Source organism: Miniopterus natalensis, chromosome X, assembly GCF_054644295.1.
Source record: "Miniopterus natalensis isolate mMinNat1 chromosome X, mMinNat1.hap1, whole genome shotgun sequence".
NCBI lineage: Eukaryota > Metazoa > Chordata > Mammalia > Chiroptera > Miniopteridae > Miniopterus > Miniopterus natalensis.
Genome location: NC_142103.1, coordinates 23,614,372 through 23,629,739, shown reverse-complemented (window position 1 = coordinate 23,629,739; position 15,368 = coordinate 23,614,372). Strand labels below are relative to the sequence as shown.

Here is a 15,368-nt window from a genome sequence, read left to right as displayed (position 1 = left end):
GGAGATTGCAGTTCGATTCCTGGTCAGGGCACATGCCAGAGTTGCAAGCTCGATCCCCAGCAGGGGGCCTGCAGGAGGCAGCTGATCAGTGACTCTCTCATAATTGATGTTTCTATCTCTCTCTCCCTCTCCCTTCCCCTCTCTAAAATCAATAAAGACATATTAAAAAAACAACAACACAAAACTCAGATCAAGGAGCTTGAAAGGCAACTTCAGTCTTTTCTGCACCCTCTTGAACAGCTTTAACGTATTAAATAGACCACCTGAGGCTGAGAGAAGTTAGCTTCTGTAAAGAGTCCAAGGGTACTTTGACTGAAGGTGTAGGGAAAACTGCTGGGAAAAGCTTTTGACTTTAAGCATAGATTCAGGGTGCATTGATAATGAAAAAATTAAATATTAGTGAGAAAGGTATCAAATTATACCTTAGGTATTTCTTTCTTTAAAAAGGCCTGTTCTAAAGGTATTAACTGCTTTACTGGCTGATGTGTTTGGGTTCAGTTGTTTTAATAAAGAGATTATTTTTTATAATAAAAGGGAGGAAAGCTCGCTTAACTATTTTAAATGTGCCAGTGAATTAAGCCTCATTGCTTTGGTCCATGTGGCAAGCCACTGCCAATAACCCCTTGAAAGTAGAATCTGGAAAACTAAAAGCATAAAGTAAAAACAATTGTTCAAAGGAATTTATATTAGGGGAAGGGTAGGGATTTGAAAGGCCAGTGGGCAGGAGAAGGGAGGAAAATTAAAAAACTTTAAGGGAATTGCCCAATTCAATACACTACTTCTATATCTTTTAGCTTGACATCTTTTACATCTCTTCCGTCATGTTCAGAATATGACCTTGAGGCCCACTGATATATCCACGTATCTAACAAGAGCAATTCAATTATGTTGTCTAGATTATCCTTACTTAGACAGGAAAGGGGACCATAACAGTTCTGGAAAGACTTTGAATAATAAGCAATAAGAAAACAAACTTCTTAGCTCTCAGTTATCCAAACAACACAATTAACCAGTCTCTTCTCCTCCCCCTATTTCCTATGCATTCCAGCCAACTGAGGTCACAGTGGACTGAAATTCAGATGTATGTTTGCTGGAAGATTTTGGGGGGGGGCAAATTATGCTTATTAAATACTTTCTAGAAATTCAAACAAAATGAAAAAGTACCTCCTACTTCTTTTCTATAAAAATAGAGACCTTATCTTAGTCCTAGTTGTGCCTGCTATTTTGAAATGACTCAACTTGGAGGTAGTTCTTTCACCTTCCTTAGGGTTCACATTCATTACCTTTTACATTCAAACAGCCTTTTGGGTGATGGCTGTGTAACGAACAAAGCTTATTGAAATTACTTCCCAGATTAACCAATGTCACCTCGATAAATTTAATAAAATAATAAAATTAAAATAATAAATTACTTCCTAGGGGAACTTACACTGGAATTAGGCATGAATAACCCTGGAGATTGTTCATCCTCAGAGATATGGTCATTCACTAATTTCTCGCTCAGGCATAACAATTTGTTGAAGTTGCCCAGCCAGGTGTGGCTCAGCGGTTGAGCATTGACCTAAGATCCAGGAGATCGCAGTTCGATTCCTGGTCAGGGCACATGCCCGGGGTTGTGGGCTTGATCCCCAGTAGGCGGCATGCAGGAGGCAGCTGATCAATGACTCTCATCATTGATGTTTCTATTTCTCTTTCTCCCTCTCCCTTCATCTCTCTGAAATCAATAAAGATATATTATAAAAAATAAAAATTAAATTAAAAAACAATTTGTTGAAGTAGAGTGAGCTTTTCCATTGCCTTACCAAGAGAAGATTCCAATCTTGGCGCCCTTTGTTCTTGGGTGGGAAAAGGAGAAAACAGTAAGTTTCTCTTCATTCTAAGCCATTCACAAGATTTCAATATGAATGATTCCAAGCCCCTCAACATCACTCTACTCCACAAACAGCTTGCAAATTGCTAACATTTCCTGGGTTGTTGAACAAATAAACATTATTATATTTGTCAGGTTTACATAATTAGATTTTGCTATTTACAAGGGTTTTTACAAATTTCACAAAAAAAGGGGGACACTTTAATATATACAGGTAGTCCTCAACATACTAATGAAGTGTGTCCAAAACATTACTAAGTCACTGATTTGGAAACTGGAATGCATTGCTCCATAGAAACAGTGTTACGTATGTGGTGGTCAGGCTTATAAGCCAGTCCACATAGGTTGATTTAACCCACATGGAGCAGAGTTATATTAGAGCTCTGGCACGGTTCCTGGGTCCTGAGAGCAGAAGAAAAAGGATTTTTTCTTCCTATTTGTTGAGTCTAAGGAAAACTCAAAGCAAATGTTTTAAAGGGGCAGAATCTAACCATTATGGTCCTCCATTCCTAAAAACTGCCAACTTCATTTCTCCTTGTCCCAATCAAAATGAAACTTATTTGTCCTCCTGGACATCGAGCTCTATTCACCTTCATTATATGAATGATTAATTGCCCCTTACCTTCCAAAAGGTACATCTGTGATTGAAAGAGGAGGCTTGTCAACTCCAAATGAACCTCAGTTGGTGAAATTTTAGGGAAAGTAATCAGATGAAGTGATAACTTTTAAGAAGTTTTGGTGAGTGGTGGATATTTGGAGACATGATGAAGGAGCTGCTAGGTAGACAACAGAGCCCTGCTTGAGAGGCAGCCCCTGTAGTCAGTTTGCCAAAGCTGTACACCCTTTCACAGCATCTTTCCTTCCTCCCTGACTCCACAGGGCTATCTAAAGGTCTCAAGTTTTCCCCTAACAACTCCCATGATTGTGGCAGTGGATGAGAGTCATTCATAGATATCATGGGTCTTTTGTAAGTTGGCTCTATCTCACTAAAAGTTGAGCTGAAAGATTCTGCAATAGGTAGTATTACTGGGTGATATCAACATAGGATATTTAATGAGATAAGTGAGATATCTAGGAGCTCTTAGATTTAGGACAAGTGTTCTGAAATTTTTCAAGAGTGCTCTTCTTGAGAATTTCTGTGATTTACACAGCCTTCCAAGGCCACTGTGGTTAATTAAAATGCTGATTAAAGCACAAGTGCTAATTATGCCAGGATCAGAGGTCAAATCTACTTTTGGCCCAGTTGGCTTCAATCTGTTCCATATACCCACAGCCCACAGAAGCCTGCCTTCTGTCAAGGCAGTCCAGATGAGTGAGTATAAATGGCTTAAGTCACATCCATCTGTAATGCTGGGAAAGCACTACCAAGCATAGCGAATGATAGTGAGTCAGCTTCAGTGTCTTTTGCTGCAAAGTCGAACACATTCTTAAGAATGCACAAGATTTTTTTCTACAGTGCCTCCAAAGCCCACACCACCCTGCCAAAAGGAAAACCCTTCAAGAGCTTCCAAACCTTTTCCTGCTGTGTGATAGACAGAAAGAGACAGAAACTGAGACTGAGTCTGAGACAGAGACTGATTGTGTGTCTTTGTGCGTCTGTGTGTCTCCTTCCCCACAGGAAAGAATGTTCCTGCAAATTGGATGAATATGTGTCCCAGCTGCTTATCTGCTTGTATTCATCAATAGGAAAGAATAGAGCTAGGTCCCAGGTGGCAGGGTGGCAGGAAAGCCAAATGCTCAGTACAGAAGCCTTTCTGAAGCATAAATGTTATGACTTCTAGAGAGTATTTATGATAGTCACAGAAATGAAGATGCACTGGGTTTCTCTAGGAGAGAAAGAGTCATAAAATTGATAAAGTCAACCAAGGCTAGTAGAAAAATAGGAAGCATGTGAATGCCTTTGGTAGTTGCTGCTTGAATTGTAATTAGTGTATTGTGAAACATGCTAAAAGCAAGTAAATAGGAGTTGTGGAGATGCCCTAATGTTTACTTCATAATCTTGTGATTTCCAATGATATATAGAGAGAGCAATGGGTCCTGGGGTCAAAGTCCCCATAAAAGCAGGAATAAACAAAGCAAGATAAAGAGGAGAAGGCTTAGCCAGTTTTGCTCAGTGGTTAGAGTATCAGCCCGCAGACTGAAGGGTCTCAGATTCAATTCTGGCCACGGGCAGGTACCTCAATTGCAGGGTTGATACCCGACCCTGGTCGGGGCACGTGCAGGAGGCAACGAATCCATGTCTCTGTCTCACATCAATGTTTCTCTCTCCCTCTCTCTCTCTCTCTCTCTCTCTCTCTCTCTCCCAATCTCTTTGAAAAACAATGGAAAAAATATCCTGTGTGAGGATTTAAAAAAACATAAAGAATAGAAGAGATACTGACAGGAGCCCAAGAAAGCAATGGATTCTTCAGAGACAAATACTTAGGAAAAATTCTTGATAATTAAGCTGTTGTTGATGCTTTGGAATCATGCCATTCTAGTAGAAGAGGAAGAATGGGGGAATTATCCTGAATTCAAGCCAAGCAGTAAAAGAGTAGTCAGTATTAGGTTGGTTGACAATGCCAACCTTGGAAAGGATCAGGTAGTGCCTCCAGAGAAAATGACATAAGCATCCCCTCAAAGATGGTCTTGCCAATAAGTCCCAGGAAAAGGGAGGGTTAATGTAATATTGCTGTGTTGCTTAGACAGATGTCTCACAAGACTTGTGGCTCACCACATGACCCAGGTGTTCAACAACGAAAGAGACAAGAGCACTTGCCTGGTAACTAGATAACAAGGCCAGCCTTGATAATATTCAAATGTGTTATCAGTGCAGGAGGCAAGGATCTCTCTCAGGCCAGGACGGCCGACCCCCCCTCACATGCAGATTGCTCCGCAACAGGCTTCCCCACAAGGTTTTTGCATAATTCAACAGAGCTTCAAAATTCACCAACTCCGTCAGATTTTGCCAATAGAATGTAGCTTGAGAAAAGCACTCGTGTCAAAGGGAGCCCCAGCTTTGAAAATTTGGCAAGCTCTTAAGCTCTGTTTTCTTGCTGACCATTACCTTATGGCTTGTTTCTCACCAGCTGCCTTTCTGTTTTTCTTATTTGGAAAGCTGCATTCTCCACTGGTTGCAGGCCATGTCCCACTTGCCTGCAGTGTAAGAGAGCAACAAAAATAGTTAGTGAAGAGTGTGTGTCAGAGTAGGACATAGGAAGACTCTAACAAAGTGTGAACTCCACTTACCCATCTTTGCCCACTTGTGGGGGCCCATGAAGGGGCTTTGTGAAGCCTTTTTTTCCCAACCATACAGGTCTCTTCTGTGCCTTTGCCCTTTTTATAGAAAATATGGAAAATTTTAAACATGCTACAAACCTAAAGAAGTCCTTCTGATCAATAGGATACAAGCATTTAGTTTGGCTCAAAAATTGCCTCTGCTTTCCTTTTGTCATCACTCCCTAAAACCTTCCTACATGGCTTGCTTGCTATATATACCTGAGGTTCAGGCAAGCTCCATAAGCTGCCATAGCAGCCAGATGAAAAGTGAACACCATTTCAAGCTGTCATCCAGATGTTTTGTCTACCCGTTACTATGCAGCTCCACCTTTGGGAATGTGGCTGTTTAGCTTCACAGCAAGTAAACATCTGGATGCTCAATTGAACATTTTGTCATTTTTACCCTGATCTTTTGGAATTAGGCAACTCATTGTCTTTTGTATCTAGAGTACATACCTCCCCAAAACACCTCACCATCCAACAACTTTTACAAAACCCAAAAAAAGGAATAGAAATGGAAAGCAGGCTGTGCAACTTTGTTTTTATGCCCAGGGCATTCTGGCTGCCTTGAGAAGTCTACATCTCTGCAGTGTTCTTTTCATCTTGCCAGGGGATTCTTACAGATGGAGAGAGACTTCAGGGAAGCCTTCATCTATAGCACAGGTAGCTGGCTATCAAGAACCATAAGTCTGAGAAGATAAAGGGAGTGAAAACTTACCTGGTCATCCCAGAGCTTGAGTGATGACTTCAGAGGAGCCAAATTTTCAGCCTCTGCTTTGTCCTCCCCTTTTTCCCAAAAAATCCTCCTCTCAATGACTTTCTCTCTCCTCCTTTCAAAACTCTTTTGTCTGTCCTCTCATTTCCTCCAACCCATAAGAAACAAATGTGTTTACTAAGACTGAGAGAAGTAATGGGATGTGTTTCCAACTCATTAATCTGAAATATGGTCTTACTTTCAGCAGATCTCATTTGGAACAGTTCTAAATTGTTTAACTTATAAATTCAAATTAGGTTTGCCCCCTTTATTTTTTAGAAATATATCTTTATTAATTTCAGAGAGAGGAAGGGAGAGGGAGAGACAGAAACATGATGAGAGAGTCATTGATCGGCTGCCTCCTGCATGCCCCCCCACAGGGGATTGAGCCTGCAACCCGGGCATGTGCCCTGACCAGGAATCAAACCACTTTCTCCTGGATCGTAGGTCAATGCTCAACCACTGGGTCATGCCAGCTGAGCAGGTCTGCCCCCTTTAAATGTAAAATCTTTTGCTCTCTAATTCATATCACATATACTTATCCCTTAACAATACTAACAAAAACTATAATAATAATTAGCACATTTATCTGGAGAATCTCAAGCATTTTTCAAATATTTGGTTCAAGGCTCTGAACAAGTCCTCCATGAAGCCAGTAGGAAGAAAATATCACAAGAGCCCAACCACCATTAACTGGCAACCAACTCACCTAAACCCCAAATAATGGGACTGTTTGGGCCACTCTGTTTTCAGGAGAGGTGAACAACTTAAAAATATCCTCACATCACTCATTCTTACATTTAACCCACCCTCACTGTACCAGGGCTGGGAATACAGAGATAGCTCTGTCCATAAAGAGCTCAGTGTAGTTAGATAAAAAAATCTATCATGCCATGTCTTAGGCTCTAAACACAAGCCCAACTCTTCTGCCCCCTAAGCTTTTTTCTTTTCCTCATAATATCTAGTACAGACTTTTGAACAAAACAGTTGCTCAGTAAATAATCAGACTGTTCCATTAAATGGAGTTATCAATCCTTGAGCACTTGGAATATTCAAGGAATCATTGGACCTCATTTTGGTAAAATATAATCTTAAAACTTGAACTTGAGAACACAAACCGTCAGCCATATTTGGCTGTATTAATATCCAGAAGCTATCAGGACAATATGCCAATTCCCAAGGGAGCTTTGCAGATGCCAGGATTGTCCACTTATTTGAGTTAGTTCTGGGACACACTAGGATGCCAAAACTACTGGTTGCAAAAGATGATGGGAGTGTTATAGATTCAGGCAAGCTTACAAATCAGAGAGTATTCAGGGGAAAGGGGAAGGATCCAAGATGGCAACAGAGTAGGTAGAAGTTACACTCACCTCCTCTCAGGACCCAACTGGAATTACAAATAAAATATAGAGCAATCAACCTGAATAATGAACTGAAGATTAGCTGAAAAGAAGTCTTATAACCAAGGATTTACAGAAGAAGCCACATTGAGACTGGTAGGAAAGGAAGAAAGGTGAAAAGGACTGGCCCCACTCCCACAGGTAGTGGCTGAGATTCTGGAGGGATATCTCAGTAGCAAAAGTTCTTTCTGAGCAGCTGAGGTCTCAGTCCCATGCTGGGCTCCCCAGCCCAGAGCACCAGAACCAGGAAAAGGCACCCACGTAATATCTGGCTGTAAAAAGTAGCAAGGTTTCTGTCTGCCAGGGAGAGGCCGGAGCCCACTAGAGACACAGGCACCCTCTAAAATAGCCAACACACAAAATCTCATTTGCAGCCACTCACCTTGGGCTCTGGTGCGGGGGAGGGGGGCACAAAGCAGACAAGAGTCACATGAGGAAAGAGTAGTGTCTGTGGCTCTGGGGTGAGAACTAAAGGGATAGCTGCCAAGATCCATGAACTGAGTTATTCTCCCACACCTCAGATGTCATCTTTCTTGGGTGGAGCACTCACCTCCATATGGCATCAGCCTGGGAGAATGCAATAGTCCCACCCTCTGGACTCCCTGCCTTCCCACACAGTGGAACTTGTACCCTGATGAGGAGTCAACTGGCTTAGCCAAGGTATAGAAGTTTGGGCAGATTCAGGAAGTGTTACCGACTGAGTTGTATGGTTTGGTGAAAGAGCCATTATCCCCACTTTCCTGTGAACTTGACTGGCAACTCCCCTACACATGAGATCTGTTAGCCCCAATTTCCAGGCTCCTGGAAGCCCTACCCTCCAACTCCTGGTGGCTCCGCCCTGCCAAAGTCTGGGCAGAATCCAGGACAAGCTGAGTTGTGAGGTTATGGGGTGGGGGTCATTCCCCCACCTTCTCCTAAGCCTGACTGGCACCTCTCCCACAAGGGAGATCCATGAGTTCCATCTTCCCAACTCCTGGTGGCCCTACCCAGCTAAGATCTAGCTCCTGGAAGAATCTGGGACAGGTTGAGTTGTGTGCTCTAAGACATAAACCATTTTTTGCTCACATGCCCTACCAATGCAGAGCCCTCCCTTCACACATCTTGGTCTGTTTCGGCCTGATAAATTCTGCTGGCCTCACCCTGACAACTCCCTGAGACCCTGCCCAACCACAAAGGTGTGCAAGCATGCAGTGGATGGCAGCTAGACTTGGTATACCTGGGGACTTTTGCTCAGTGAACTCAGACATAGCACTGGCACTTTTACCTGTATCAATGTGGTGAACACAACACGCCCCTACCTGGTGATTAACTGAGAACCTACCTCATGCAACTCAAGTAGCACCAAAGGGTCTTTCAGTGACTTAGTCTAACAGGCAGCCAGCATCTGGAGGCATGGGGAGGCAAATCTCAGGGTGCCTTGGGCCTTTTGCTGACCTGCCCCTGTACTCGGTGCTGGTGAAAGCCAGCCTTGATGCACAACATGGTCCTTCCTACACACACCCAGCAGAGGAAGCTATAAATTGTGGATTGCTTGGTAACTCCAAACAGTTTGCCCAGGGCCACTCATAGGAAGCATCTGAATTGGCCTGTAACACAGTCCCTCCCAAGAGGCCCAAGAACCAACACACCAATTGGCCAGCTTCAGACACATCAGAACAAGATCCAATTAGCTTCACAAGCAGCATATCCAAACAAAAATCTCAGCAGGAACCAGACCCTGCAGAGGCAAATTCCATTGCATGTGGTCAGCACCTGCACAGCAGCTTGTACAATGTGGTTGGGGTTCACACTCAGAGTCAGTCAGCCTGAGGGTCAATTCCAGTACAAACTGCCAATAGCAATAAAGACTCAATTAAAACAGGAGGACTCACATAACACACACAAGGATCATTCCAGAAGCACCCAGCTCAAGGGATCAAGGAGACTGTACCACTGGGTTCCACAGGCCACTTACTACATAAGACGATCCTACCAAGACTGAGAGTCATAGCAGATCTATCTAATACATAAAAACAAACACAAACACAAAGAGGCAGCTAAAGTGGGAAGACAAAGAAAATGCCCCAAATGAAAGAGCGGGAGAAATCTCCAGATAAACAGCTAAATATAATGGAGGAAAGCCATTTATCAGATAGAGTTCAAAAGAATGGTTATAAGTTTGCTCAAGGAACTTGTAAGAACTTCAACAGCATGTAAAAGAACATAGAAGCCATAAAAAAGAATAATTCAGAAATGAAAAATACAATACCTGATATGAAGAATACACTTTTAAAAAGTATTTTTGATGAAGTGGAATATTGAATCAGCAATTTTGAAGACAAAGTAGCAGAAAACACCTAATCAGAGCAGCAAAAAAGAAAAAAAATTTTAAATGGGGATAGTTTAAGGGACCTTTGGGTCAACATGAAGCATAACAACATCCACATCCTAGGGTTACAAGAAGGATTAGAGCGATAATGAAAGATTTAAAACCTATTTGAAGAAGCAATGACTGAAATATTCCTTAACATGGAGAAGGAAAAAGACACAAAAGTCTAGGAAACACAGATACTACTAAACAAGGTGAACCCAAAGAGGCCCACAGTAAGACACATCAAAATTAAAATGATAAAAGTTAAAGACAAGGAGGGAATATTAAAAGCAGCAAGAGAGAGACAGTTAGGTACCTACAAGGGAGCTTCCGTTATTCTGTCAGCTGATTTCTCAACAGAAACATTTCAGGGCAGAAGGGAGTGGCATGAAATATTAAAAGTGATGAAAAGCAAGGGCCCACAACCAAGACTTTACTTAGCAAGGTTAGCATTAAAATTGAAGGAGAAATAAAGAGTTCCCCAAACAAACAAACAAAAAAGCTAAAGGAATACAGTACCACCAAACCATATTACAGGAAATGTGAAAGGGTCTTTTTTAAGAAGAAAGGAAACAACAACAACAACAACAACAGAAACACAGTTAAAAGAATGAAATGGCAATAAATATGTACCTATCAAAAATCAATTTAAATTGAAGTGGCTTAAATGCTCCAATCAGAAGACATAGGGTAGCTGAATAGATAAGAAAACAAGACGCATATATATGCTGTCTACAAAAGACCCACCTCAGAATGAAAGATACATACAGACTAAAAGTAAACAGATGGAAAATACATTCATGAACATGAAAATTTAAAAAAGCTCAAGTAGCAATACTTATATCAGACAAAATAGACTTTAAACAAAGATTAGTGAGAGAAAAAGGACACTGCGTAATGTTAAAGAGATCAATCCAACAAGAGGATATAACCCTTGCAAACCTTTATGCACCCAAAATAAGAGAACATAGATATATAAAGCATACCTTGATGAACACAAAGGGAGAGATAGATAGTAATACAGTCATAGTAGGGGACTTTAACACTTCATTGACATCAATAGATAGCTCTTCCAGACAGAAAATCAACAGAGACAGCAGCCTCAAGTGACACACTAGATCAGATGGATTTAATTGATATCTTCAGAGCATTTTACCCCATAGCAGCAGAATATACATTTTTTCCAAGTGTACATGGGACATTTTCTAGGATATACTGCATGTTCAGACCAAAAAAAAGTCACAATAAATTTAAGGTTAAAATCATATCAAGCATCTTCTCTGATCACAATGGTATGAAACTAGAAATCAATCACAGGGAAAAAAAACACCCTGAAAAACACAGAAAGACATAGAGGCTAAATTATATGTTACTAAACAATGAATGGGTTAATAATGAGATCAAGGAAGAAATCAAAAGATCCCCTGAAATAAATGAAAATACAAACACAACAACTCAAAATCTATGGGACACAGAGAAAGCAATCCTAAGAAAGAAATTCATAGCATTACAGGCCTACCTCAAGAAACAAGAAAAATTACAAATAAACAATCAAACTTTACACTTAAAGGAACTAGAAGTAGAACAACAAAAAAGCCCAACATGAGTAGAAGAAAGGAAATAATAATGATTGGAGCAGAAATAAATGAAATAGAGTCTAAAAAAGCAACAGAAAAGATCAATGAAACAGAGACCTGGTTTTTTGAAAAGATAAACAAGATTGACAAACCTTTAACCAAACTCATCAAGAAAAAAAGAGAGAGGACCCAAATAAATAAAATCAGAAATGAAAGAGAAGGACTAACAATTGACACCAAAGAAATACAAAGGATTATAAGAAAATATTACAAACTGTATGCCAATATATTGGACAATCTGGACAAAATGGATACATTCCTAGAAACATACAATCTTCCAAAATTGAATTGGGAAGAATCAGAAAATCTGAAGAGAGATTACAACCAATGAAATTGAAGCAGTAATACAATAAAAAGATCATACACCATGATCATTATTCCGGGGATGCAAGGTTGGTACAATATCTGCAAATCAATATATGTGATACACTACATAAACAAAATAAAGGATAAAACTCACATGATCATATCAATAAATGCAGAAAAAGCACTTGATAACATTCAGCACCCATTTATGATAAAAATTCTTAGCAAAGTGGGAGTAGAGGGATCACACCTCAACATAATAAAGGCCATATGTGACAAACCCATAGCCAACATCATACTCGATGGGCCAAAACTAAAAGTATTTCCCTTAAGATCAGGAACAAGACAGGGATGTTGAATTTCACCACTCTTTTTCAATATAGTACTGGAAGTCACAGCCATAGCAATCAGCAAATAAGAATAAATAAAAGGCATCCAAATTGAAAAGGCAGAGGTAAAACTATCATTATTTTCAGATGACATAGTACTGTATATATAGAACCCTAAAGATTCCACCAAAAAAAAACTACTAGAACTGATAAGTGAATTCAGTAAAGTAGCAGTATACAAAATAAATATCCAGAAGTAAGTTGCATTTTTATACACCAGTAATGAACTATCAGAAAGAGAAACTAAGGAAACAATCTCATTCACAAGTGCATAAAAAAATACCTATGAATAAATTTAACCAAGGATGTAAAAGATCTATACTGAAAAAACTATAAGACACCAAGACAGAAATTGAAGAAGACACAAATAAGTGGATGCACATGCCGTGTTCATGAATAGGATAAATTAAAATCATTAAAATGTCCATACTATCCAAAGCAATCTATAGATTCAGTGTAATTCCTATCAAGATACCAATGGCATATTTCACAGAATTAGAACAAATATCCCAAAAATTTATATGGAACCACAAAAGACCCAGAATAGCCACAGCAATCTTGAGAAAGACCAAATTTGGAAGAATCGCTCTACCTGATATCAAACTACACTACAAGGCCATAGTAATAAAACAGCATGGTACTGCCATAAAAATGAACATACAGATCAATGGAATGGAATAGAGAGCCCAGAAATAAACCCATGACTTTATGGTCAATTAATATTTGACAAAGGAGGCAAGAACATACAATGGGGCTAAGATAGTTTAATCAATAAATGGTGTTGGGATAATTGGATAGATACATGTAAAAAAAATAAAATAAAACTAAACCACCTTCTTACATCATACACAAGAAAAAAACTAACAATGGATTAAAGACTCAAATGTTAGACTCATAACCATAAAAAAAACATAGAAGAAAACATAGGTGGTAACATTTTAGACATTTCTTGTAGCAATATTTTTTCCTCAGGCCAGGAAAACAAAAGAAAAAACAAACAAATGGGACTATATCAAACTAATAAGTTTTGCAAAACAAAGGAAACCATCAAAAAAGTGAAAAATCAGCCTACTGAATGAGAGAACATATTCACCAATGATGCATCTGATAAGGGTTTAATATCTAAAATTTATAAAGAACTCATAAATCTCAATACCAAAAAACAAGTAATCCAATTAAAAAATGGGCAAAGGACCTGAATATAAACTTCACCAAAGAAGACATACAGATGGCCAATAGACATTTGAAAAGATGCTTAAGATCACTAATAATCAGAGAAATGCAAATTAAAACCACAATGAGATATCACCTCACACCTGCCAGAGTGGTTATCATCAATAAGTTAACAAACAACAAATATTGGCAAGGGTGTGGAGAAAAGGGAACCCTTATGCACAGTTGGTGGGAATGCAGATTGGTGTAGCCACTGTGGAAAGCAGTATGGAGTTTCCTCAAAAAATTAAAAATGGAAATGCCTTATGACCCAGCAATTCCACTTCTGGGAATATATCCAAAGAAACCCAAAACATTAATTCAAAAGAGTGCATGCACTCCTATGTTCGTTTCAGTCCAAGATCTGGAAGCATCCCAAGTGTCCATCAGTAGATGAGTAGATAGAAAGCCAGTCAGTGAAAGACAAGTATCATGTGATCTCACTTCTATGTGGAATGTAATAAACAAAATAACTGACGAACAAAATAGAAACAGAGGCATGGATACACAGAACAGATGGACAGCTGTCAGAGAGGAGTAGGGAGGGAGGACTGGATGAAAAAGTGAAGGAGTTAGGCAAAGAAGATATATTCATAACCCATAGACAGACAAGAGTGTGGTGATGGTCAGGGGGAGGGGGTCATTGGCAGAGGGGAGGGGGACAAAGGGTGGGAAAATGGGGACATCTGTAATAGTGTAAACAATAAAAATAAAGTTTAAAAAATGCTGTGGTACATTTACACAGTGGAATACTACTCCACTTTAAAAAAAAAAGAGGTAAATCTTACCTTTTGTGTTAGCATGGATGGACCTGGAGAGTATTATGCTTAAATGAAATAAGCCAGTCAGTGAAAGTCAAATACCTTATGATTTCACTTATATGGGAAATCTTATGAACAAAATAGAAACAGACTTATAGATACAGAGAAAAGACAGATAGCTGTCAGAGAGGAGGTGGGTTGGGGGACTGGGTGAAAAAAGTGAAGAGATTAAGTAAGGAAAAAAACTAATAGACACAGACAACAGCATAGTGATTACCAGAGGGAAAGAAAGGTGGAGGGAAGTAAAATAGGGTAAAGGCAGGATAAATGGTGATGGAAGGAGACTTGAATTGGGGTGATGAACACACATTACAATATGCAGATGATGTATTATAGAATTGTACACCTGAAACCTATATAATTTTATTAACCAATGTCACCTCAATAAATTCAATTGGGAAAAAAAAAAAAGAGTAGTAAGGGGAGCTTCAGGAGCTCTCTGAGGTTTTGGAGCCCATCCAGGAGACTTCTTAGAATCCTAGCTCTCTGTTTACTTCCAAAATTCTGCTGAAGGGGAGGGGGGCAAGTATGTAACAAGTAAAGCCTAAAGCAAACTCTATTATTCCAAATCAATCTCTAAGCAGTCCCAGAGACACGCCCCCCCTCCAATAATATCATCTTACTTTGGTCTGACACTTTTAAGACACTTTGGCATCTCCTGTCTTTAATCCTCACTAAACCTCTGAAAAGTAAGCTTATTATTAACCTCATTCTGCAAATGGGTTCACTAAGGTTCATGGAGATTAAATGTCTTGTCAATAAGCAGGCATAGCTGGCAGTTGGACCCAATTCTACTAGACTCCAAATTTAATTTTTTATTATGACTTTGCTATTTTTTATTACAGTATAATTGACATGCAACATTATATTAGTTTCAGGTGTACAACATGATTCAATATTTGTATATATTGTGAAATGATTATCACAATAATTCTAGTTAACATCTTAGATTCCAAATTTTTATTCCTCTTACCTCTGCTCTATATAGCTTTTCCAACACACTGAAGTCAAAGGGCAGGTTTAGAGCCAAAAAGCAACTGTTGGGAATTTTAAAGCTTGTGATTAATGAGCTTCTTGATAATCACAGGTCAGAAGGGACCTTTATGTGGAAAAATGGAAGCACAGAGAGGATGTAGTTACTTGTCCAATGTCATACATTGAGTCATTGATGGGACAAGAAATACAGACCAGCTCTTCTGACCCTCAGGACTCTGTCAAAACAAACTTACTGCTTCTTAGCTCAATTGCTAGTGTGTGTGTGCATGCGTATGCGTGCGTGTGCTTGCATGTATGCATGTTCACGTGTGTGTATTGTTAAGGGTTGAGGGTTGGGGTGGAAAAGGTTGAGAGAAAAAAGAGAAATCAAAAGTA

The 15,368-nt window shown here is 39.5% G+C and overlaps 1 protein-coding gene across 1 annotated transcript in view; it reads right to left on the bottom strand.

Moving 5' to 3' along the window:
- Positions 1-4,917: 4,917 nt before the first annotated feature.
- GUCY2F (guanylate cyclase 2F, retinal) overlaps positions 4,918-15,368 on the bottom strand; it is an 81,132-nt gene continuing 70,681 nt past the window's right edge. Inside the window, 2 exon segments of the mRNA XM_016198670.2 lie at positions 4,918-5,005; positions 5,099-5,185. Coding sequence (XP_016054156.2) covers positions 4,918-5,005; positions 5,099-5,185 — 175 coding nt within the window.